Below are 25,238 nucleotides of genomic sequence, written 5' to 3' on the forward strand. Positions count from 1 at the left end.
TGGAACGTAAACAGCTTCTGTCTAGAAGGATCACAACATCTCAGAGACTCAAGTAATGCTCTTAACATCAAATAACCTCGAGAGCAATTAGATTTCAATGCAGTTGGAAAAAAGTGAGGTGAAGGGAGACAAAGGGCCACCAAACATTTCCAGAACGTTATCCAATAGCAGAGATATTAAGAGAAGGTAGAAACTAAGTGAACCGAGCAGGACTTACAGGTCTGAGAAAAGGCTTTTGAACCTGCTTGGTAAGGATATGGAACATATCAACAGTTTCTGTTGCCAGAGCGAGATATGAACGAGAGACACGCTCATCCTGAGCAAGCTGTGACTGCCGAGCCTGCTGCTGATCCTAGAAAATAAATATTGAGTGGTTAAAAAGGTTACATCCACCGAATTTCCTTCCATATTACCAATCAAAAAACCTGAACAGCCACAAAGCTAACATGATCTAGGAAGGAGAAAGAACAGACTGCAATCCAAATCCATGATACGTTTTTAACTGAAGACGCAGCTCACTTTTACTACCTATTACTAAACAGAAGTCTGCACTAATTTTCCAGAATTCTGCAAAAGTAAAAGTGAACACAAATGGTATCACAAGACTCCAAGTTTAGTGAGTCTGCTTACATCATTGCTCCTCACAACTACAAAACTGAGTTGTTTCCTTTCCATCCAAATGCCAATACTTAAAATCAGCCTGGAATCTGAGAGTCGAGAGAGGTTTTCTTAATTTATGTACCAACATTAGTACCACAAGTTACACTGGAACAATCTGCAGATTACAGACCAGATCATTTTGTGACCACAGTAATGGCTTTGCCTTGCTAGCATAAACAGGAACAAAGGCTTCAGAAGAGCAAACCAGAATTAATAAAACAAGACTTAAAAAAACAAGATCTTTGTAACTTTTCAGACTTTCTTAAAATTGATAACCTTAAAACAGAAATACCTGACATTGGTGGGTTAACACAGTTATTGTCAAATCAGGCTAAGATCTGAGGTTCAGTACTCTAATTGTCTATACCAAATCTACAAAGGATCAATGCATTAACAAAATAAAAGTGTTATTCCCTTGAAGTCAATTCAACTGGCGAGCATCTTCCACAACCTCCTTCAAGAAGGTTAAAGTCTTAGTTTCTCCATTTAGTATTTTAAGGGCACAGCAATTTAAAACTTCATACTATTTCCATGTCACACACTCTTTGCCAGCCACAACATAACTATGCAGAAGGATGTTTTTTTGCAGAATGTCATCCAGAGTGACCACAGCCATACTGGCAGCAAGAAAAAGCATTGAAAACTGCTTTTCACGAGCAGCTCTTTGATGCTGCTCCTTATTTAAAAAAAAAAAAAAAAAAAAAAGGTCTTGTATTGAAAAATTGAAAATAAGTAAAGGGCACTTTGGAAAACAGCTCTGTTCACCCTGGGCAGCAGGTCCCATTGTTCTTTATTCTTCATCTCCTCTTGGACTTCATGGATACGTTTTAGGGACTCCAGACTCTCATCCAGCAAGAAAGTTGTGTCATTTATCAGCATGTTGATGTAGCGAACAAACTGCTTCCCAGAGCTGAAAACATTGAAACACAGTTATCACTGCAGAGTAGATGGGTGTGCAGAGCAGACTGCAACCCCAGCAACACACCTGCTGCACTGTATATTCTGAACAATGACCCCATTCCCCAAGCCAAGTTGATTGTGATGTCCAGAGCTCAGCTTTAGAAACACTCCAGTTCTACTGGAAGGGGCTGTCATTTAAAAACACAATGGAAAGCAGCATCACCCATTCCCAATGGTAATGGCCTCCTCAGCAGATTGCATGACAGTAAGCAGCATCATAGACAATTTCTTACTCACTTGAACTCTTCCATAAATGTACCATGGTGAGCTATATTCTGCCAGAGGCTTTTGAAAATGGTGCTGATGTGGTAGCGGATTGTAAACTTGTCGTAGAACTCACTAGTTGCTCCAGTATGTTCAACATCTGAAAGAAATCAGATCCCAGCACTGAAATCAAAACTCATTCCCACTGGGATCCCCTACATCTCTCTAATAATAACAATCATTTCCTACTGTCTCCCATGTGATGACCTTCAAGCACCAAGCTTTAAGAGATTAAATTCAGTTCCCATTCAGAAATCTCCATCATAATCCCTACTTAAAGGAGCACTGTCCATTATCTAATCCAGAACCGACCTCATTCCTGAAGAAAAGCCTCAGAAAACACACTTTCTGCTGTATTCAATTCTACTCTTTGTCCTATGTACCTAAATTTCAATGCTAAAAAGGCACTGGAAACATTACAGTAAAAATAGTTCCATGAGCGCAAGGACACCGAGAAGCATATAAATTTACAGGACAGCAGCTGTGGAAAGACTAGAATTCTTAAGGTTCCTCCTAATGCTAGTTTCACCTGATTCCTGAGCAGCAAAGCCTTGTCTTTCCAAGATCTACCCTGAATTTCTTGTGTTTTTTGTTTGTTTTTTGAAAGATCATGACAGCCAACACAGACTTTTGTCCTATAATACTCATTGCTTACTGTGCAGTCACAGAACTACAGATGAAGCGCTTACCTGTGTAAAACTTCATCAAGGAGGGGACCAACAATTTAGTGGAGAGAGGATGATTCTCGATCATTTCAAAGAATTTCTGGGTCCGGGGCTGAACAGCTGGATTTGTCATGAACATCACTTCCACCAGCTTGGCTACTAAATAAGGATTTCGGATGTAGTTCTGGTTGCACAGCATCACAACAAGGAACATGACTATGTCCTGAGTACAGGGCTCATAAAGCACCTGAGGAGCATATCTGAAAGGATGGAGAGGAGGAAAATAAAATGAGAAATCCGAACCCTGTATTACAAACACAAAATTTTATATATATATATATACACACACACACAAAGTTCAGATATCTCTGAACTCGTATCTCTCACCTTCCCATAATAGGAGGAAATTCTTTACTCAGAGAGTGGTGAGGCAGTGGTTGGAACTATGTGATCTTTAAGGTCCCTTCCAATCCGACCCAGTCTGTGATTTCATGGTCTTATTAGAAATAGGAAGACCTTAACTCATTTTAATGTAATATCTGCCTCTCTACAAAAAATAAATTATTACTCTTCCAAGAGGTCTTGCCAGCTGTTCACGGGCAGCTGAATTTTGGCCTGATTCCAAGCATTTTCTGAAACAGTGTCATATTCTTTTGCTGTGTATCATAGTAGAGCTTCATAGCAAATTTGCTGTAACAGCACCTCAGAAAAGGAAAAACAACCATTCACCTGCTCCTCATACACAACAGCAAAGTCTGAATTTGAAGGCATGTCTTCAGGAAGAAAGTAACCAACTTCAGAATTACACCCAAACAGCATTCACACCTGTCCTAACTGCTAAAACTATACAAATAAATTTCATCCTATCAAAGCTATAATAGAGGGGATTTTATACTTCTTAAGCCATGATTTTTTTCTTTTAGGTATTATTCTAGTGATGATTAACCCTAATGCGAAATTAAAAGGTGTCAAGCTCTGAACTACGTAACTCTAATAAATACAGAAAAACTAGCAAACTATTTTCACACCCTCAATTTGTGTGCACACCACCTGTTACAGGGGTAAAGGGCAGTACAAATTTTCAGAAATCACTTTTACTTACTGTACAATAAAAAATAAAAATTCAGCAACATCTTCCACATAAAACTCAGGCAGTGCTGCAAATACTTTCGGAACTTCAGGAGTTAAAGGCAGCTTTATGCTGTAGAATGAAAGATGCAACAAAAAGGACAATGAAATATCGGGGTTAAGTAGCACATGTCCTGAGTTCTTTTACAGAATTCACCTATGGGAACACTTTACAAAAGATTTAACATTAACTTTTCTAAGATCTATGCCAGTGCTTCAGATCTACTAACCACACCTGAGGGTTGCTTCCCATCTACCCCACGCCCTCCAACCAAACCTTAAACTATGAATAAGACGCATATTCCATGCAAGAACATATGTCACTGATAAAAATTAAAGTAACTTTTACATAGAAACGTAGGTAGATATTGTAAAAAATACTAGAACAGCTAAATTCAGTAAACAGCCTACCATGATCTGAAATACCAAATAAAATTTACACAGATAATCCTGGAACTTACTTGGGATAGGCGGGGTCAAGAATGCGAAGCATCAGCTGAATAACCATGCCATAGAAATTCAGACATCTCCTGAGGAAGTTCTCATCCAGCAAACCAGCATCTGCACAAGCCTTGCACCTCACCAGTTTCTGCAGAAGATAGAAACAAAAACTATTCCAACAAGACAACATAATAGGAAAGGAAGACCAGACCTAAAGCTAAATCAATGTGTATGTGAATTATGACAATTGTACAAAGGTCTCTTCTTAAAATATGCACTTAAAACAGGGCACTTAAACCTCAACTTAACACAAAAAGCACATAATGCAGGCATGGACAGAGCCTTTTACTAGCTCTAAGGGAACAAAAAGAAGTAACAGAGGTGTCAAACTGGGAAAATGTGCAATTGAAGTCATCTTGCTCATACAGCTCAGGAAATTTTTATCACCTTATACGAGGAAGACCTAAGGAGAACAGACACCTCCATAAGAGGACCCCCAGTGTATTCACCTTTCCAAGAATTCTACTTGAGATGAGGGACTTGAAAGTTCTGTCTCCCCCTTGGGCATGAACTGTGCACAACTACCCCTGATCAAATCACAGTCCCTTTGATGTTCTCTCTCCAACAAAAACAGTATTTTCTTCTTTCTCAGGAATATTGGCTAAGTTCATTTTGGAAGTACTTCAAATTTTCAAGTCACAATTCACTTGATACTGTGTCATGACCACCACTTAGTACACTCAAAATAAGCTTTAACATGCTCACATGGTTCATAGTTTCTTGGAAGTGGGGCTTTTGAATCATTACTGTGAATTTGTATTTAAGCACTAGGACAAAATAAACATACAGACGGTTTGACAAAGGCATTTTGTTGTGATCCAAACCACTTACAGACCTTAAGCTGTGTCTTGCAGCGTTTTAGCATTTCTCGATGCCTAGTAGCCAGAGGGGAATCCTTCCATTGACTTTCATTGTTTTTCAGATCTTCAACAGTCCTGCAAACATGCAATAATTGGTTATCATGACAGAGGGGATACTTATTGCCATCTGCAAGTCATTTAACCTACATAACTGCTAAATAAAGAGGAAAGACTGAAAAAAGTGGAGGAAAATGGCAATTATCTTCACAGAAGATACCATAATCACAAGAAAAATAAACTGCTTTTGTAAATGCAGATGTAACATCTGCACAGTGTGCATTCAAATATACACTAGCTCCAACATACATGCCCATCAGACAAATGAATAGTCTGTAGTCTCCCTGCCAGCATAAGGGCCATTAAATCAAGATGGTTGATATTACTGCCCTTCCCTTACCTACTTTGTCACTCTGCCCTATATAAAAAAAAGAACTTAAATGCATGTTATACACATACACTATTAACATTGACAAATCCTGCTTACTCCTATGCCTTACCTCTTTTTAGAAGGGCAGCTGATTAGAACAAAACTCAATATACTGAACTATATAAATACAATCCCTTTTCTTCCCCCTTCTAAACACAATTTCCTTTCCACATCAACCTCTGCCTACAGCAGAAAAATACTCAGTCTAATTCCTTTATTAAATACGTTGTCTGGTGTTGCAAGCAACTAGGCAACTTATGGAAAATGCTGAGCACTAAGCTCCTATTGAAGTCAGTGAAAGCCAAGAGCTCTTCAATGCACTCTAGCACTACATGGAGACTGCTGCGTAGGCAACTCGTTTTCAACAACTCTAAATAAGGAAAAGAAATACCTTCTTCTTCAAGCCAAATGTGTAGCTTATTTACAAATAATTCAGTCCGTTTATTTGAAAATGTTTTTTTCTTTCAAGTATACTGACCCTTCCTGCTCTGTTTTCTGCAGCTTCCCAAGTTCTTGGCCTGCATGAGCTTTAAAAGCTAAAAATGAAATCACTATGAATGCAGTCCAAAAATCCTGTAATGAACTCATGGTATTACTGCCAAGGAACATTTACCAAAATGCAGTGAGTGCAATTATAAACAATGGAAAATACTGATGATACAAAAAATCATTCTAATTTTAACAGAGTATTCTTCGAGGTTTAGCAACTATAAAAGTCTATTTGGCTTTATGCCAAGACAAATGGAAAACAGCAGTATCTTCAAGTCAACATCATAACTTCTATTTATAATTTTTAAAGTGGTAAACCACATGCTGAAAGACGTGTACATCCATAATACTAAGAGTTTACTGTTGAAGCCTTTTTACAGATAATACAATTAGTTATTCCACCTTGGAAACCAAGGGAACAAGGCAAGTATCTTCTGTGAAACACAAAACAGCGCAACCACTGCTAATGGTGTGCTGTTTCTGAAACTGTAAGTCATCTGCATGACTTCTATTTATCAGACATGTAAGTTTACATGCTAGCCTATGGCTATGCCAAAGAGCCCAAGACACTGACATCCACACACCATCAACCACACACCATATTAAGTTATGATAAATAGTGTTTAGTAATGTCATGGAATCTAACATGCTCTGAAGATCGATCCAATCCTCTTTTAAATGGAATGGTCTTCTCACCAATTTGAGCTGCCTTGTGTAAATAATATCTTCCCTCCCATTATTACTTGCATTCCTGATGCAAGCCACAGTCCCTCAATGTAAGCAAAATCCATAACTGCCAGAAGCATCAGATTAACAAATGGTTACAGATGACCTCTGACAATTTGAGTAAAGCCATTGTTGAGTGTTCTTATTTCCATTAGGTTTGTAGAACTTGCCATCATGCCGAAAACAAGACATCAGTAGAACAGCAGGGGACATACTACATAATTAACAGCTTCTAACCTGTTGAGTTCCCTGATGGCTCGCAGCCTACGTATGTACCGACGGCAGCTTGGCAGGATGGAGAGATGATGGGCATGCAGGGTTAAGAAGAAACATTCTGTTGGAAATTTCGGCTCAGAAAATGGAGAGGGATCCCTGTCTAGAAAACAAACAAAAAAGCAGGGTCAGTGAAGAAGTTAACAAATGGGCTGTGCCTTATGTAGGGGTGAGACCTTAGACTCATCTTTCTTTACATCAAGTAAGAGCAGACAGCATCAAGAAAAAAATACATTTAGGAATAAGGGAACTATCTGCTAGAATCAAGCACTTCCATGTGCCTCCAACAGCAAAAATACAAGGCAGAATTAATGTTCAAAATATACTCAAAGCACTCACAAAGCTCAGCAATCCAGGCTGCAACATCCTCCATTGTTGCTTTCACTCTTGTCTCATCTGTTGGGAGGTCAATACGACACCTGGGATGAAATATGTACATGGGATCAACCGTTTCCAGCTTTATCTTCGTACTTAGTTGCTGCAGTACCCATAGGAAGTTGAGCATGAAACCATCTGTAGATACCAAACGATCATCTGTCTGTAGAGTAAAAGGAAACAATTCAAAACCTAAGTTTAGAAATACAAGAAACTTCTCTGACGCTTTAATAGTAGTCAACAAAGTATATCAGTTCAAGAAAAGGGAGAAGTGAGTAAGAACATGGATATGTAAAGCCTTCCTGAGAACGGGAAGATCATTTACTAACGTATATTGTCTTTTTCTTTCTCCATGGTTCATGTTCAAACACGCATTCTCAGTAACGTTAAACAAACAGAAGTAGTAGAAAATTAGAAATGAAAAGGATTTGCAGGCGTTTCTTTCAAGAATGGTTTGCTACAGGTAGTCAGCAACAGCTGTTTCAAATAGTTGCTGAGCTCCAATTTGTAACTCCTATCCTAAATATAAAGTTTCTGTTCTTCATTGGAATTTCACAGAAATACAGTGATGGATCCAAATGTTTGCTTTTGAAATCGGAGTTGAAGACAACAGTGATTCAAACTTCAGTTGTTCACGCATAAGAAATGAGTGCACTACTTTAAACAATGACAAAATAACGCCCTGGTCCTTCATTGGAACCACACAAGCTCATATCTGCATTACTCTTTTTACGGGACCACACAAGCAAAGCTCAGCAACTTATCAGCTGGGGAAAAAGGGGTTTTAAACACAGCCAGCTGGAAGAAAACCCTCAGACTGATGTATGTTTGTTTTGAGGGGTGAGGGGAGAGCTATAAAGCAGAATCCTTGTTAATGAAGTGACACATTAGTCCCAAGGGAGGAAATAACACAAGTTGATCAAGTACATAGAACAGAATTATTTCAGAAATGGGAAATGTACTGAAAGGGATTGATGACACAGCTTTTTGCCTGCTGTAGTACAAGATCACAGTTCTTTAGTTTTCCATTCAAGAACCACCACTGCACCAGGCATCTAGTGCTAGATCTATAAGTCACAGGAAAAGCTTTTCCTTTATTTACCTGCATTTGTGCCTTCTTCATGTTGGCATTGACAATCGCTGCCATGTAACTGAGAGCTGCTTCTCGAGTTTCACCATTCAGTAAAATACTATGTAAAATCTTGAACAGTTCTTGCTGGAATTTCAAATAAACAGTGTCAGGTTGCACAGACTTTTCAACGTTGTATTCCCACTATCCATTGCTCCATATTTTTATGTTCTACAAATTCCGCTCACTACAACTATTGCTGTGATCCTATTTGTTAGGATTATATGGACACATTAATTACAACATTAGTTACAGAAAGGATGCATATGGAAGACGAGCACAACACAGATCTAATACAGAAGGTAATTTTTTTAATTAATTTTTTACTCATCCTAACTAATTGTTCTAATACTTTCTGAATTGGCTTACAGCCTTAGAAAAAGAGTTGTAGTGCTCATCAACTTTTCTTAATTCCCTTCAACCATATCCTAGCAGATTTCTTGTTAACACCAACTAGATTTTTTTTCTTTTATATTATATTTTTCATCTATGTAAACTCTCCCCTCCAAAACCACAATATTTTTGTAGTTATTTACACACAAGGATACTTACCCTTGCTAATTCCAGGTAATGTTGCAAGGACTGGCTAACAACCCGGGTGTTTTCAAGCGTGATGGCAGGCCCTGAGAAGTACTTTTCAACTACTTTGTTCTGAAAGTGGAATGAACATTGGCAAACATATTAAACATATTAAAAATAAAACATACTACTGTCAACATCCTTCTGTAACACTTACATCATCTTCAGCAAAGACAGAGAGACTGAAGAAGGCTCCAAGATAGGAAAGTCTTTGCAGTTCTCTTCCCGCACCTGTGCTTAATGATTTAGGCAGCCACAAGGGTAAAGAGACAACCTAGAAAATCAGATAAACAGCAAGTTGACCATAAAGTTGCCACGTCAACCATACTCCTTTATCTGCACTGTCACTATTCAGTGTTTCACCACACACCCTTGATTCTTCAAAATTCAGTCATACTGTCCGGTAAATGGGAATTCTCCTCAGCATTTCAGAAATCTAAGCAACTTCGCTCTAGTTCTTCTAAATTCTCAGGGAAAAGGACTCCCTTTATGAGTTTAAAGTGAACTATTAGTTAGCATGAGATTTTACATTAGTCCCTCTTTATAGAGTTCTAAGGAAGGTTATAAATGTAGATTGTATCAGCCAACAAATAAGTTGCATGATTCATTTAACTTGAAAATCAGCCTGGATACACTTACCAAACTGCACATGGGGTGTGTTTTCCCAAACTTGATTTCACAAAGTTCACATAGTGCCTGTAAGGAAAATACAAGAAAAATTACTTGTGTGTGTAATTCTTAAGTAACCTTTCTGCAAATAACAAGATAAACATAGTAAACTGCTGAAAAAAGAGCCAAACCTTTTTCCCTTAATCAGTGGGAAAGAGGACAAAAAAAAAAAAAAAAAAAGCTAGAGCACACCCTGCTCCCATTTTAGTTCTTACATCTGTTCCAAAAAGTTTCCATCTGCCTCAAAAAAGCTAACATCTCACCAGATAATAAAATATTGCACTTATTTCAAAAATTAGCTGTGCAAATTATTTGCTTGTTCAGAAAATAACAATAGCTTTGCTGGGCGCCTGAACTGCCACATAAAAGTCATTAACAATAATAAATAGAGCAATTGTACTATACATACACCAAGGCCTTTGTCTTTTGAGTCAGAGTGGAAAAATGTCAGATGAACACAGTAGCCAGAAACAAAGAATCCTATCCCAGATCTCTAACTCACTTTCAACTGCAGCACAGAAAAAAGAAAGCAGTTTTAACAGACAATTTTGAAAACACAAAAATACTGTAGGCTTTCACGTATCCTGCTTCTCCTGTATTATAGGTTCTCATACTTCAATTACACTGCAGCTAGTAACTATATTCCTTCTTTTTCATGCTCGCTGTGCCCACTAAAGATGACCAAAATGGAGTATCATTTTCAAATAGCCCTTACTGTACCTGACAGCCAAATTTGTAGCAGTTTGCAATTTAACATGTGGGGGAGTTGATTTGCAGCACACACCCCTGTCCAACTAATTTCCAGAGTTACAAATTAAACTCGAGATATGAAGGACTGCCTTTATTGGCACGATGCACTGAAGATCTTAAGATCCAAAGGTGCTAGCTGACAATGCTCAATTTAGTCAAGAATTTAGCTCGCTCTTTTGTGACCATGCATGCTGTTCAAAAGATTTTTTTGTTTTGTCAATAAAAGCAGCAGGAGGGAAGCAGATCGAGGGACTAAAATACACACTTTAAAAAAAAGCTTTTCAGACAAGGAACATTACAACATTTTCCTACAGTACGCAGCCATCAACTCGTAATTTTGGTGTTAATGCAATAGATTTTCATTTACTACATACCCACGTGAGACCACAGTTATGAATATCAGTCCTTATTTCCCAGACTTAAATTTGGAAGAACTCAGCATCCACAGTATTTTACAAGTACGCGTGATGATGTCCATACATTTGTTTTATATAAAGCAATTCATACAAATATTTGAATAGCCCACTATACCAAGTCTGCTGTACCTTACATTTGAGATATCACTGGCTTTACAACATCTCATTATCACATTAAGCTTTCAGTATCAAATTTAATATTTACCCATTAACCAAAGGAGGCCCCAAAATGTTGAAGTACATTATCTTGTATACAATTTCCTTAGGTTTATTAATAATCATGATGAAAAAAATCTTCTAGAAATGTACAGTCCTTACCATAAGGGGGTATTTAAAATTGTCACTATCAAGGGAGCACTCTTTGGAAGCTAGAGCCAGGCCTTGTAAGATGGGGATAAAGATCTGTAAAAACAGAAATAGATTACTTTCCTCAAGAATAGGAAGCAATCAAATGACACAGCATGAAATGCCTGCTCATTCTTCATCAACTACTGAAAGTTACACTACAGAAAAATTAAGATCTTCTTTCCAGATTTCCATCAGTTATGTCAGGGAACATTTCAATGCCTGAATGCACAAGAGTATCAACGCTTAAAAAAACACAACAGCTTTCAGCCAATTGTTTCGCTCAAAGCTCTGAAATAAGATCCATAAATGGCATTTTTTGTTACATGCTGAGAAAGTTATCTGGTCTGAATCTTCTCTGTGATCTGATGTAGCATAAATGATATACTGACTTCATGCCTGGGCATAACAGCTTACCCATGCAAACTTCTTTCCAAGCACTTGTACGTATCTTTCCTGTTCACTTTCTAACTTGTTTCTACTTTAGAAACTGAACATCCCCAGAAACATCTAGATTTAAATATAAAGCTAGCAGATGTAAGCTGAATCTGAAAAACAGTCATGTTAGCATGCTGACAGAATCAGCTGTTATTCCATTAACTTCTCTGCACGTGGAAACCACAAGGGGAAGCACACACTTCATACAAGATCACTGGAAACACGGTGTGCTTGTGTACAAGTGTTTGTTAAACACACACGAGCACAAGGACTGTGGAGGTCTCCAACAACTTGATAGCCAACCTGATAACAATTTATTTGCCTATACGGTTGGGGAAATCATATAGCTTTAATTTTTACATGTCATGAATGTAAGTTGTTTTTGTGCTGGTAAACTTGAACTGAGGTAGGAGTAAAGGTAATAAGCAGTAATCACGGACTGTTATGAAAGAGGAAGTGACATCTCAGTGAACTACTCTGACACACAGGATAAGCTAATGTTTTTCAGTTATCTCCTCCATAAAATATAGACTTCATGAACTAGGATTTGCAAGGTGTTCTTAGGATCTTAATTATAAGCCATTACAGTTACAAAGAACAGTAAAAATAGCAAAATAGCAATCTTCTTTAATACATATAACGATATTTTTTTCCTATCTTAGATACACATTAAGACATTTTGCATAGAAATACAGATGGATGAAAACAAAATCAATCCTGTAACGTAGATCAGTAATACAGACATATTCCGAGTAGAATACTTCAATATTTCATAAATGCGCACTGTTTAAAAGACACATTTAATAATGAGAATCACCAAGTAAGTTGGTTTTCTTCACAAAATCATAAGAGTTACAAACCCTTTTTGTTTAACAGTTTGCTAGCCCTGGAAGTAATAGGTACAGAACTATGACATGCAGAATAAAGTTTCGCATTTCTTGGATATGAAAATCCTACAATTATTTTTATTTTTATTTTTTTAACCTATGCCTTACCTGTTTGAACACCTCTTCATCCTGATAAGTTGTTCTCACCAATTCTTGGATGAAACCAAATGGGAGATTCCTACACAGCATATAAGGTACCAGCAAAGACTGCTGCTGCAATGACCTTTATTTATGTGAAAGAAATCCAAAACTATTGATTACTAGCAGAAAAAAACATCAGAGTCATCACATTTAAGGATGTGCCAGAAAGTAGATCATCCATATGTAGACACCTGCTCTTTTCAGAAGTAACCAACCTTGCCTTCTCTAGTGTACTTGTGTAAAGATTATTCTCAAGCAGATGCTGCTGCCAACATCACACTTCAGTTTAATGAGTCTGGAAGAAAATAACGGCTTCTGTGTAGTAATTGGCTCTGCCTTCTACTCCTCTCTAATGAAAAGACCTTTTGTTAAGCTCAGCTACTGAAAGAACAACATTTTTTTGTTGTTTTACCAGCATTAAGAAAAAATTTAACATTAGTCTTTGCTGAATTAATACAGTCATTACTTTTACCTGCTCCCTGGGTTTTTGCAAAAAATATCTTTTTTGTCTTACTACATACACAAAACTTATTCCAGTGTCAACACTGATTCACATAAAGACAAAACTAATCTCACAACACAATGGATAAAAGGTACAGCTTGAAAAATAATCAAGTATCTATTTCAGATCCCCCCATTTAAACTGTTCAAATCAACCTGAATTGTTTGATATAAACACAATTTAAAAGCACCTAAATTGCTCTCCATCAACATATTAATGGGAGTATTCAATGGCAGAAGAGTAAATTATTCTTCTGGCACATAAATATACCTTGTTCCAAAAACTTAGCTTTTTTTTTTTTTTTAACCTAATCTTCAGAAGAAAACAAATCCCCAAACAGCCTAGCTTTCATGATTAACATCAGCTGTATTTACCTTGGTTGTGTTAAGGATCCCTGTAGCACCAAAGCAGCATGTGAAATGCACTGTGATCGAATGTTGCTCAGTAACTGGCTAACTGTCGGCTGGCTACACATCTGACAAAAAAAATAAGGTAATTTTAATACAAACTAAAAGTATCCAGATACAGAACAAGCAGACAATATGAAAAACTTCTTCATTCATGTAGTATGAATGTAGTGCAAATTTTAATTTGCATATTACTTCAGCTAAAAACTTAGCTTATACCTAGAAAGCTGTGTTTTGTTTTGCTTTTTTCTCTAGAAGTAAAGCTTAAAGGAAAATACACAAACCTGGTTAGGAGCTGGTCTCATGAAAGTATGCTTTACATAGATTAAATGCCAATAAAATGCAGAAGTTCCAATGAAGAAAGACAGCTTCAAGCAGAGTGCTTATTTTAGAAATGTAAAACACATACAAGATTCATATATGATGATCTAACAAGGTAAAGGGACTTGATAAATTCTCCAAATCTGTTTCTACAAAGCCATCAAGAACAAACTACCCATTTCTACGAACTTTCCCCACTAAACAGTAAAAGCACTGTCTGCAACAGCACTGACGTGATTTCAGTCTGTTCAAATATACCTTTGGTGCTTTTCTCTCCTCTATTCCAACTCGGTCAAAACACTCAATGAGGTAGTTCAGCATCTCTGTCTCCTTACAGCTTTCAATGGTGAAGTGGTCGTTGCAGGAATCAGAAACGCTTGAGCTGCCAGAGCCTCCCATACTTTAAAAATACACACACAAAGAGAAGAGAAACAGAGCATAAGGTCCAGTTCTTCACTCTTGCACAATCTAATAATTAATGAGCTCTTGACTTCTTCTGTCAAATCTCTGAAGACTCCACTCCATCACACACATGACCTTCTCAACAATTAAGACCATTTCTGTGCCCTATACAAATAACTTTCCATTTAACAGTTTGTCCAACACACAAAAAATCCCTCAGCTGTACTGGAATATGAGCAAAGAATTTGTTCTTATTAAATAAGGTATCTTAGAGATGGGAACAAGGTGCAAAAAATTAATGGGAATCGATAAATCATCATTATATGGCAACACTGAAAATGAACAGCCTTTATGTTGTACTTGACATCAACGCTGTTTGAAGTCCTAGGACTTCACGACACTTCTACGCAATGATGCAACCCCTGCACAGTTTCTGCAGAAGTCTTCGTGTATATCACTCATGAAATTACAATTTCACCAACTCTGTTAACATTAGCCTGCCCATGGAAAATAAAAGTCTCCTGCTACAAAGAAGAGACCCCAGATTATAGATGAGGACTACAAACAATCATGCTATATACTCTAAGGAAGGAGAAAAAAAACAGGAGGGAACACATCCAAGCAATGTATCTTTTGACATTTCCACATTAAAGATTATTTAATTTCATCTCAGTTCATTTTAATTCCCTCATAGTAAAATAGGCCATTTCATTAAGTAGCACAGCTACCGGGGGAGAAAAAAGAAAACACTGATATTGTAAACATGAAAACTAAACCCACAAAGACAAAACTATGCTTGAGACAAGTGACAAATTAAATAGGAGAACAGAACCCTCGACTCACAGTCCCAGATTTGTTATCTCAACAGAATTATTCTCTATGTAACAGCTTAACAAGTCCTTAACAACTTTACAAGTCCTACGAGGAGCGGCTGAGGGAGCTGGGCTTGTTCAGCCTGGAGAAGAGGAGGCTCAGGGGTGACCTTATCGCTCTTTTTAGGTACCTCAAGGGAGGCTGTAGCGAGGTGGGGGTTGGCCTGTTCTCCCACGTGCCTGGTGACAGGACGAGGGGGAATGGGCTTAAGTTGAGCCAGGGGAGTTTTAGGTTAGATGTTAGGAAGAACTTCTTCACTGAAAGGGTTGTTAGACATTGGAACAGGCTGCCCAGGGAAGTGGTGGAGTCACCATCCCTGGAAGTCTTCAAAAGACGTTTAGATGTAGAGCTTAGGGATATGGTTTAGTGGAGGGCTGTTAGCGTTAGGTTGGAGGTTGGACTCGATGACCTTGAGGTCTCTTCCAACCTAGAAATTCTGTGATTCTGTGATTAACAAAGCTAATTAAAAATGAAACCCTTATTTTACAGAAGGGAATTAAGAGAAGATATATTCACCTTATGTAGATAAAATACAAAGAAAATAAATAGCAATCATGTGGATGGTCTATTCCTATTCCTCACTGAAGATCAGTGTACAATCACAGTGTATTTAAAAGGAAGATCAATTTAAAAGCCCCAAACCTTAAATTTAGAAATAAGAGCATTTTTCTTTAGATGCAACTTTACAAAAATATGGTTAGAACTACAGACTGCATCAAAACTGGGATTTCCTACAAAACATATTTTTTTTTCTTTTTTACAAAACTAATAGGTAAGGTTTGCAGTCCAACCAATGAATTGCATAAAGGTTATTACTTGTGAAGTATCTGGTAGCTGAGCATCTGAAGAAATGTAACTTCTAGGAGCAGAAGTCTCTTTTGCAGAGAGAATTTGTTTTCAGCTATTCAGCTGAAACTAATACACATAAAATGTAGCTCTAATAAAATAGTACTGGGTTACCATGAAACCATGCATCAGTTCTCTATTGTCTCTTATATGATTCTATGGTTCTAAGGAACAGCGTCATGGTTCTATGATTCTAAGAGAAACAGAACCTCTGATTTCTCACACTCAGCTTAAAAATTACCCCTTTAAGAAAATCTATTTATTTACAAAATTACTATTTCTGTAGTTAGTCATTCTGGTAATGATTTCACTGCAGCAGTAGCTGAAATTATTCCAATGCAGAGCTCATACATCCCCTACAAACGTATTGAATGCCTTGGTATTTTCAGAATGCAGTTGCTGCGTAATTGTATAGTCACTGTGTTCATAATTTAACTAACATCTACTGCTGTAGAATGCCAGGACATAACATAGAAACCAAGATTCCAGAAGCATAGCAACCTCAGGAATCCTTACCAAAGGCCATGCAACTCAATCCAATATTTACATTAAATTGCTAACAGCAAAAGAATTAAACAAAACAATGGTGAAAAACAATCCTAAATTCCATGTACATGCACACACACAAAGGCCTAAACCTCTGCTATTGAGTTCCCTCTGCTGAATTTAGATTGGTATGGAAAAGAGGAGAGGCAACTGGAAGGTCTTCTAATTAACTGACTTATCAGTAGTGTCCGAACATACCACAGGAACAGTCATGGACCGAAATGCTAGTGGGGGGGTGGAGAAAAGATTTATCTCATACCTAGTTTTAGGGCATTCCCTAATAGCCCAAGATATTTCCTAAAGTCTGCACCTAGACAGTTTTAAAAGGCTTGAGCAGTTAGCTTTCCCTGACTTGCTGTAACTGAAATACTTGAACAGGGATTGAAAGTCCTAAAAAATTCTTTTCATCACATTTGTTCAACAGAAACATTTGTAAGCTGTCACTGGCTCTGTGTATTAGAATAAGACAATGTGGCCAGCCGTAAGGCACCTCCAAAGTACTATCAATCATAATCAGGAACCTGAACGATCATAGAAAATAGTCAAAATACTAGCAAGACTATAGAGGTATCACTTCTCAGAGTCTTCCTAAAATATATGGTTTTGTATACAACATTTATTCCCTTTCTCCAATTTGGGTTGATACAAGACAAATGGGCATTGCTTTGGGAATTTTGGTGCATATGATGAAGCTGATGAATGTCATATTTTAATGGGAGAAGAAAGAATCACTTGCACCAACAGCTAGAGAAAGAACACAAATCACTTGGATATGACAAACAACCTTGTAGGAGGGCTGCTCATTTTTTCACACCAAAAATTCACCCCTCATACGAAACACTTCTGTACGTGCCAAGACATTGCAATATTACTCTGCAATGGGATGTAAAACTAGAGATCCTACCCCACATTCACATTTCCAAAAGCTTTTTTTTTTTCCTTGGCACATCCAGTGTTCTGTAGGTTGTGTTATTTTTGCACAACTACCTGGCTAGCCTCCAGACAGAACTAATAACAATCCTCATTTTGCAGAGTAAAAGGTTTTTGCTACATGACTCCTAAGCTTGTTTCACAGAAAAATATTCTGCTCTTTTCTTCCCTCCATTCTTGGCTGTTCCAGCTACATCAGCTTCTACTACCTACCATCTCAAAAACAATCACAGTCCCCAAGGGGTCCACCTTTCAGGTGTATTTTCTTTATAGGCTAGAGAAGAGATTCTCAGGTGCCAAACAGCAATGAATCTGAGACAAAATGATAATGATTGCATCAACTGGCTATTTGCCACCGTATCTTAGTATTTGTCCTCATTTTCCAAGTTTTTAATAGGAAAACATCAACAAGATGTACCACTGGTTTTAAAATTACAGCCATGGGTGAATAATATTCCTTCTCATAGTCAATGAGGAGTTCAACTCAAGCATCATTTCAGAAACCATGCTCATTAAACTTAAAAGGCAGCATGATTAACATTTCCTTTATCTTAGTCATCTCTTCAAAAAAATAGCTGACTAACTAGCATTCATTATCCATGTTTATACACCATCTTAAAAACCATCCCAGTCAGCTGCTCGGCTTTACTCATTTCCCAAGTTACTCTGAGAAACACTTGACGCTGCACATACTGTTAGTGCCTAGGCAACCAGACATGCAGGTTACATTCTCTTTCTCCAATACCTGGACCCAAACTGGACACAAGAAAAATCATCATCTTCATTTTCTTCATCACTACTGTCCTCAGACACATCAGAAACGGCAAGGAAGAGGAGGGAGAAAGGGTTGTCGTATATACTACCACAACAGAAATGAAAAAGGCCATCAGATATTTTTTTAAGCCAAAAATAGTACACAACTTTTCTATGCAAGTCTGCCAAAAACATCTTCCTAAACATGCAGGCAATGGATAACCCCATGTTAGTAAAAACCAAGACTATACTAACATGCTCCATGGCACTATTGCAAGTTATTCATGTATCCAAACACCACATAGTCACAAACCAAAAACTTAATTTTGAAGGCCTTGTAAAGAATATGACTGAAGTGGGAATATTTAGATATCATTGAACGGTATTACAATTGTAAGCCACTGAGCTATGAAGCAGTGGTTCCAAGACCTTGCCTTTCCATTTTTCCCCCCTGCAGCGAATGGGGATTCTAGGAGCAGCCAGAGAGAAAATGCAGTACTTGGCCCAGCCTACAGAAACAGGCTAATCTGTAATTTAAATGTAGGCACTAGAGAATCAAATCTAACACAGCCCAGCAAGTAACAGCTTTCATCAAATCGACTGAAGCCCTACTGAGAAAACTGCTTTCAAAGCAGGAGGTCTGCTTGGTTTACTATCCAGCAGTAACAACTGAACGGAAAGTTAAGTTTAGCTGGGATGGATGTAAAAAGCAGAGAAAATCAAAACAATATTGCTACCTTTAAAGTAATAACATCCACCTCAAATGCTCACAGAAGCAGCTTTAACGTCTTGGCAAAGACAGCTTGTTAGCAAGTCAATGTATTAGTGCAAACCAAAATGCAGAAATCATCTCTGGGTGAGTAGGGTGAGCTCGGCACAAACATAAGTTCTTCCAAATTGCAAGATCATGCCACACCCTGCACTGCACACATGAAACGCACTCTTGTGTTCTTGTGAAATACCTAGAAGGAATCCTGTTCAGTAAAGACGAACGCCTGCGCGAGGTACTGGGTGAAGCAGTAAACAAAGGCGGACCCATTGTTGTGGGTCGCTGTCTGGATGCGGTGACTGGCATGGCTGGAGGGCTCGCAGCCATGACCGAAGGACTTGGTGAACTAGGTGGGATGGAAATATTCAAGGAACGCGGGACAGAAGCTGAAAAGCCTCCAGAATGGGTAACAGTGTACGGCCGGTACCTCGGAGAGGAAGGCTGCATCCAAGAAGGGCTTGTTGCTGTCAGGTGAGAGCTGACAGTAATGGAAGGCACAGAGGTGGTGGCAACTGAACTGGCTGGTGGGGTAAGAGATGAACCAGTCATTGGTACATAGCTTGTGAAATTGGTAGTAGGAGCTGGACTAGTCCCATAGAGACTAAACCAGTTACAGGGGAAGAAGAAAAAACAAAAAAGCAATGTTTTAGGATATGAAGAAAAAGGGTGAAAAAGATCAAATGAGCAGCAGATGCCCTTCCCCTTCTGTTGACTCTTCAGCTATAGCTCTGCAGCTCACACACATTAGTCCTTTTTATTAATGTTGAATAAAACTATGTCACAATCTACACATTAAGATCCACAGCCTTTGCTGATGTATATTAGGAATACTTCTTGGATGGAATGACCTACATGGCTTTAATCTGTCAAATATGCTTCTAGCCACAGCAATGCAACAAAAAAGGGTGAGACTGCAGGGAGACATTCACATGAAAAAGAATGAAGAACTTTTAATATCTACTCTATTTATGGTTCTTGGGACATTTCTATGCCTCTCTAAGTCTACCAATCAATATTAAAGTGAAATCAATATTCAGTTATAATTAGAAGTCACCTGGATAATGAACTGGAACCAAAGGAGCCCACGTTACAGAACATAGGGCTGGTTCCTGGGTTGGAGCCCGTGTTTAAAATTAGGCTTCTGTCAGGAGACCGGGCAGTTGCAGCAACTGGCTGTGATGTAGCTGTCAGACTGGCAAATGGGTTTTCATCCCTTGACTGGGTGGACATCATCAGCACTTCCATCAAAATCTGTCCGATCAAGTCTTTAAAATCTGAAAACACTGTAAAGAATACAAGAAGAAATTTAGTACCCTTATCTACTGTCTTCAACAACACATTAGTCAGAGATTTCAACTAAAAAGGACAGTGATTTACATGTGTGAAAACAGTGCTGCTCTTGGCAAAAAGCAAATAATTAAATTTACATTTATAAATACGGTAACTACAGTTCTGTCTATATTAACTAGGTTCCGAAATTACAACCACACAAGAATTCAACTGTCATAGGAAGTACCAAAGATCATACATGACCAAATGGTGCTACTACTCATTAACAGAGTTGCCTTGTCCATCCCTCTCACATACTCCCACCCTGACGCTGCATGGGAAAAGGTATGTCATAAAACAAAGAAAAACAACGCAAAGTAACACAATCTACACATGCCTACATATAAAATCAAGTTTCATTCTGGTCATATCTTACAGCTGACAAAATATAAATTATATAAAATAATCAGAAATTGTTAGCTTATCAAATAAACTGCTAAATTTCTATAAATGTCAGCTATGATTCAAGGTAACCTATTAAGTCAGTAAAAGTTTTCTGAAAAAAATCCAACAGCATGACAGTATCAGCACAGTAGTCTCACAACAGAAGAAATAACTAGCAAGATCATAGCAATTGACTACAACAAGAACTACGACCAAGCTGTCCCATGTTTCTTCTTGGGAATTCCATTTCCTGGTACATCTGCTGACTGCAGATGCACCTTCCTCCTACTCTTGAAATCAAACAAAGACTGCAAGTAGGTGGCTCACAGCAAAAATACAAAAAGCTAAAGATAAGGGGAGGAAACGTGCCACTCATCTGAAACCACCTCTAACAATAATAACAGCTTGGATTCCTACCTTCTTTTGGGTTCTGCTTAAACTGAGCAGAGAGGGAATTCAGGAATATAACATCTCTGTCTCGGTCCTTCCAAGAGACTCTGAAGATCTTACAGACCAGCTGTAAAGCTTGCTCCTCAGACACTTCAGACCCAGACAGAGGTTCCTTGGTTAGAGGGGGAGAAAAGAAGTTAACTTATTGACATTAATTACAACTGTACTGGTCAAGTCACAATTTTATCAGATGCAGGTCTTCTTTAAATAGCTGCAGACTAACTCTCAATGGAAGATCCGGCATATTTATCAAGGAATGCAGATATCTGTCAGTTTAGAGAAAAAAGGAAACATGATGCAGAAAAGATGTAGCAGAAATACACTATACCAGCAGGAAGCAAATTCCCCAAACACATTAAAAATGGTATAATAAGAATGCTGATAACTGGAACGTTTTTTGCTCATAAGTGAGGACCACGTTGTCTATTCACTTACACATTTGGAGACACCAAAAAGGTAAGAGGAATTGAGCCAAGTGTGCAAAACTTCACTTGACTCTCCGCTGACCCCCCCCCTTTCAAGACTGTCCTTGATTCCAAGCTATTTATTTCACAGTAGCACAATGCAAGCTGTCCAGCTGCCCTGTTTGCAGCTAGGAATTGACTGGAAAGGATTCTGCAGCAGGGTTATTGCTAGATGGCTTTAAGCCAGGCTTTTACCAACTGAGCTTATTACTGACAGTGCAGGAATAAACAAAGGCATCTAATGAGCGCTGCAAGAATTGTAGAAAATTCTCTCCACCACGCTGATGTCCCATTTCTTTGTGGTTTTATTTCACAAGGGCCTTAAAACCCAATGACAAAGAGGACTATCTCAAAACTGAATTAAAGCTTTGTACACGCTTTCTTCCTTTTTCTACTTTAAAAGGTTTTACCTCCTGTGTAATCCTTGATAGCTAAATATTCTTATTTACTTTCATATAATATCATTAAGAACAAAATCTTATTATATAGCATTATTTCAGCTTACATTTGAAGTGGCACTTAGTAGACTTTTAAAAGCTACACAAATAATCTGCAACATTCTTCAGAAGTATATTAAAAAGTGTTTCTTCTTAATACTGCGCGTTAAAAAAAAGATCTGGACAATAATAGGTCACTGTTGCAGGATACATAACAAAGTATTTTTCCTCAGAGTTTTCAGAAATCATTCATAAACCTATTTCTGAGAAAATCCAGACATCTTAAGAGGTTTGGAGGTTGTTTTTTTCTTCAGACAAAATTTCAATGAGGAACAGTGAAGAAGTTTTTCACAGGTGACATCTGAAAGTTAGTTCCATCTTCTCAAAAGAAAGTGTTGAAAACAGGGAGATAGCTGAACTCACTGTAAACTAATGTTCTGCATCAGTCCCCCATCCTAAACCCCTGGCTCCTGTTTCAATTCCACTATTTGGGACGCTTACCTACACAGACTTCTAGTAAGAAAGTTTCATTTTAAGAAAGAAGAGAACACCTGGGAAACATCAGGAATATTACAGATGGCAAAGCTGTAGCCACATAAGGTTATGCCAGCGAGGGAAAACTTAGCAGTAGAAGAAAAGGCAGAATTTATCAAATCTGAGGTGAAGTCTTCATAAAATAAGTAAGGTTTTACATATGGGAAGCATATGCTACATTGAAAAAAAAACAACACTTAACTGCAAATTGCATGATTTGAACAGCCATGCCATGAAATCCTGAAGCTTGATGTTGCAATAATCTACACATGTAGTCTAGAAGAGAACAGCCAACATAATGGGCTAACCTTATCTGTCAGACTCCTCTTCTCTCTGCGATCATTCTCATCAACCTCCATGTTTTCGATTCCTGAATCCACATCTACCTGGGACATGCTGTAAGTGGAAATAAGAGGAAAAAGTCCATTAACTTGCAGAAAGTCACAGACAGTCCTCTGTATGATGCTGAGCAAAGGAACGTCACCTTAAGCAGCCAAGAAAGAACCAATGTAACAGCAGTGGACATATGCACAAAGAGCAATTAAAAGTCACTAGTTGATAAATGCTTCTCATGTTACATTTATTTTGAATTCAAGAAACACAACACTAAATTTCTTCAGCAGGCAATACAAACCACATTGCTATCACATTCCATAATCTTTTCTTTTTTAAATAGAATAGTTGAATCATCCCCAACAGACATGCTCATCATTTGATGTCTGAGATGATGCTTTGTCTTTTATCATCTCAGGTAAGGAGTTACCATCTAAGACAGACTAGAAAAAAGATCACAATGGTCTAAACAATGTGTCATACTTAAGCATTTGAACCTATTGTATTAACATGGCTGGAAGTGAGAAACAGCAGAATTTTTTCCTGTGTAAATGGTTTTGATGATTAGCACAGTGCAACATTTTCTGGCTTATACAAACTGCTTTCTTTCTTATTATTTTTACCTTTTCTCACAGGAGACACTATCAATATCCATGCTCTGAGACCGAGAGAGAGATTGAGATTGTGTTTCAAGGCTGTTAGATGGAGAACTGCTGAGTGAACTCACTCCTTCGCTGCTCTGGCTTCGGTGGGCTACTCCTAAAGCAAAGACACCACCAAGATTACTACTGCAGAGATAAGAAGGCACTACGCAATCACTTTGATGGAAAGGGGGAAGGAATACTGTTCTTCAGTACAACTGTTAGGCATTCTTAGTAATGTATTAGGAAATAAACGTTAATAATAATCACATTTGACTAAAGATAATGACATTTTCTATTTCCCTTTGCAGCAGCAATATAGTAATGCTTACCTGCATTATAACACAGAACAAAATTCAATTTGCATCCATGAGTGCTCAGAGATTCACTCCCATAATAAAAAGTGCTGGAAAACTGTCTGGACTTAAAATCTGATATAGTCTAGCTAAGTGAATGATGTCAGGCTTGACGAATACTTAAACTTGACTCCAGCACAGTTAATGAATTAGCATGGACTTATAAGAGTGTTCAAAAAAAAAAAAACAAAAAAAAAACGATAGCCTTTCACTCATGTGCATCCTTCTTTTTCCAGCCTCATCAGGTGAGAAGTGAACATCAAATCCACATCATCCTAAAACACAACATATGTGGAACATGTAAAGATGACCACTGAAGAGCAAGTCCGCCTTCAGTGGGATTTTGAAACAGGGGTTAATTTAAAAAAAAAAAAATCCATGCAAATGTTAAAAATGAAGTTAAAAAATCCAGCTAGTTTAAAAGAACATCACTGACACAGTTTGCTGAAGAACAACTAGATATTCAGCATGGGAAGTAGGGAAAGTAGCTTCATTGTACCACTCTGAAACTCCTGTTCCACTTCCCTGTGCTTAAAAACAGTTTATATTTAACTCCTCCTTATTTAAGTTGGAAATTAGTCAGTATCCAGAAAACACTGCGATCTTCACATAAAAGTGGAAAAAAGCGTGAGGTCAAATTAATTTGCACTGGTATTCAGAAAAGAATTGAACAAGCAGATTACCCAAACAGCCACCTTCTGTAGCTGAAGACACCTAAGAGCACCTTGCTAGAATGCATAAGTAACTTGCGTCCACCACAAAATACTTTGACTTAAAATTTTACTCCAGTTTGTTCAAAGCTTCTTTGTTTTGCTTAGTATCTTTCAGGCTCTACCTGGATATTACCACTCCTTCGAGAAAGTTAGGTTTTGCTTAAGCACCTGTTTACCGATGTTAAATGTCTATGAAAGATTTCACCCAAGAAGCAGGGAAACATCAAGTCCATTTAGAACTGGTGTTTCTATTACTTCCAGTCCCGGGACTGCAGGGATGGCTATTACAGCTCTGACACTGCAAGCCCTTGCAGGAGGCACAGACCCAAACCCCAGCACAGTCTCTTCCCTAAACCCAAAGATACAGAAACACCAAATGCATCCTCTGAACTAAGTTGCTCATGTCAATCGGGTTATATCTATATAAAGGCAACTTTCAATAGCAGAACTTCAATGATGCAGTTCCCCCACAGGTAGCACCTAGCGGAAACAATATCCATGGCAGGGAAAGGCTGGCTTCAGGAGGGTATTCTAGCATGTCTCTGATTAAAGATAGCCCAGTGACA

The 25,238-nt window shown here is 38.0% G+C and overlaps 1 protein-coding gene across 3 annotated transcripts in view; it reads right to left on the reverse strand.

Annotated features, from left to right (window-relative positions):
* UBE4B (ubiquitination factor E4B) overlaps positions 1-25,238 on the reverse strand; it is a 39,662-nt gene that overhangs the window by 5,823 nt on the left and 8,601 nt on the right. The window contains exons 3-25 of one of the 3 annotated variants that reach the window (XM_084300115.1): positions 23,586-23,721; positions 22,938-23,025; positions 21,162-21,306; positions 20,086-20,314; positions 19,225-19,632; positions 18,255-18,368; positions 14,171-14,312; positions 13,559-13,659; positions 12,650-12,764; positions 11,190-11,273; positions 9,676-9,732; positions 9,194-9,310; positions 9,010-9,108; positions 8,431-8,544; positions 7,293-7,491; positions 6,918-7,056; positions 5,014-5,113; positions 4,139-4,266; positions 3,652-3,750; positions 2,574-2,809; positions 1,858-1,984; positions 1,426-1,570; positions 218-352 (exon numbers count right to left, since the gene is read on the reverse strand). In XM_084300115.1, the coding sequence (XP_084156241.1) occupies positions 218-352; positions 1,426-1,570; positions 1,858-1,984; positions 2,574-2,809; positions 3,652-3,750; positions 4,139-4,266; positions 5,014-5,113; positions 6,918-7,056; positions 7,293-7,491; positions 8,431-8,544; positions 9,010-9,108; positions 9,194-9,310; positions 9,676-9,732; positions 11,190-11,273; positions 12,650-12,764; positions 13,559-13,659; positions 14,171-14,312; positions 18,255-18,368; positions 19,225-19,632; positions 20,086-20,314; positions 21,162-21,306; positions 22,938-23,025; positions 23,586-23,721 (3,257 nt within the window). The remainder of the gene's footprint in view (positions 1-217; positions 353-1,425; positions 1,571-1,857; positions 1,985-2,573; positions 2,810-3,651; positions 3,751-4,138; positions 4,267-5,013; positions 5,114-6,917; positions 7,057-7,292; positions 7,492-8,430; positions 8,545-9,009; positions 9,109-9,193; positions 9,311-9,675; positions 9,733-11,189; positions 11,274-12,649; positions 12,765-13,558; positions 13,660-14,170; positions 14,313-18,254; positions 18,369-19,224; positions 19,633-20,085; positions 20,315-21,161; positions 21,307-22,937; positions 23,026-23,585; positions 23,722-25,238) is intronic. The other 2 variants (XM_084300116.1, XM_084300117.1) reach the window with 2 other exon arrangements.

The sequence above is a fragment of the Netta rufina genome, assembly GCF_964035555.1.
Source record: "Netta rufina genome assembly, chromosome: 22".
NCBI lineage: Eukaryota > Metazoa > Chordata > Aves > Anseriformes > Anatidae > Netta > Netta rufina.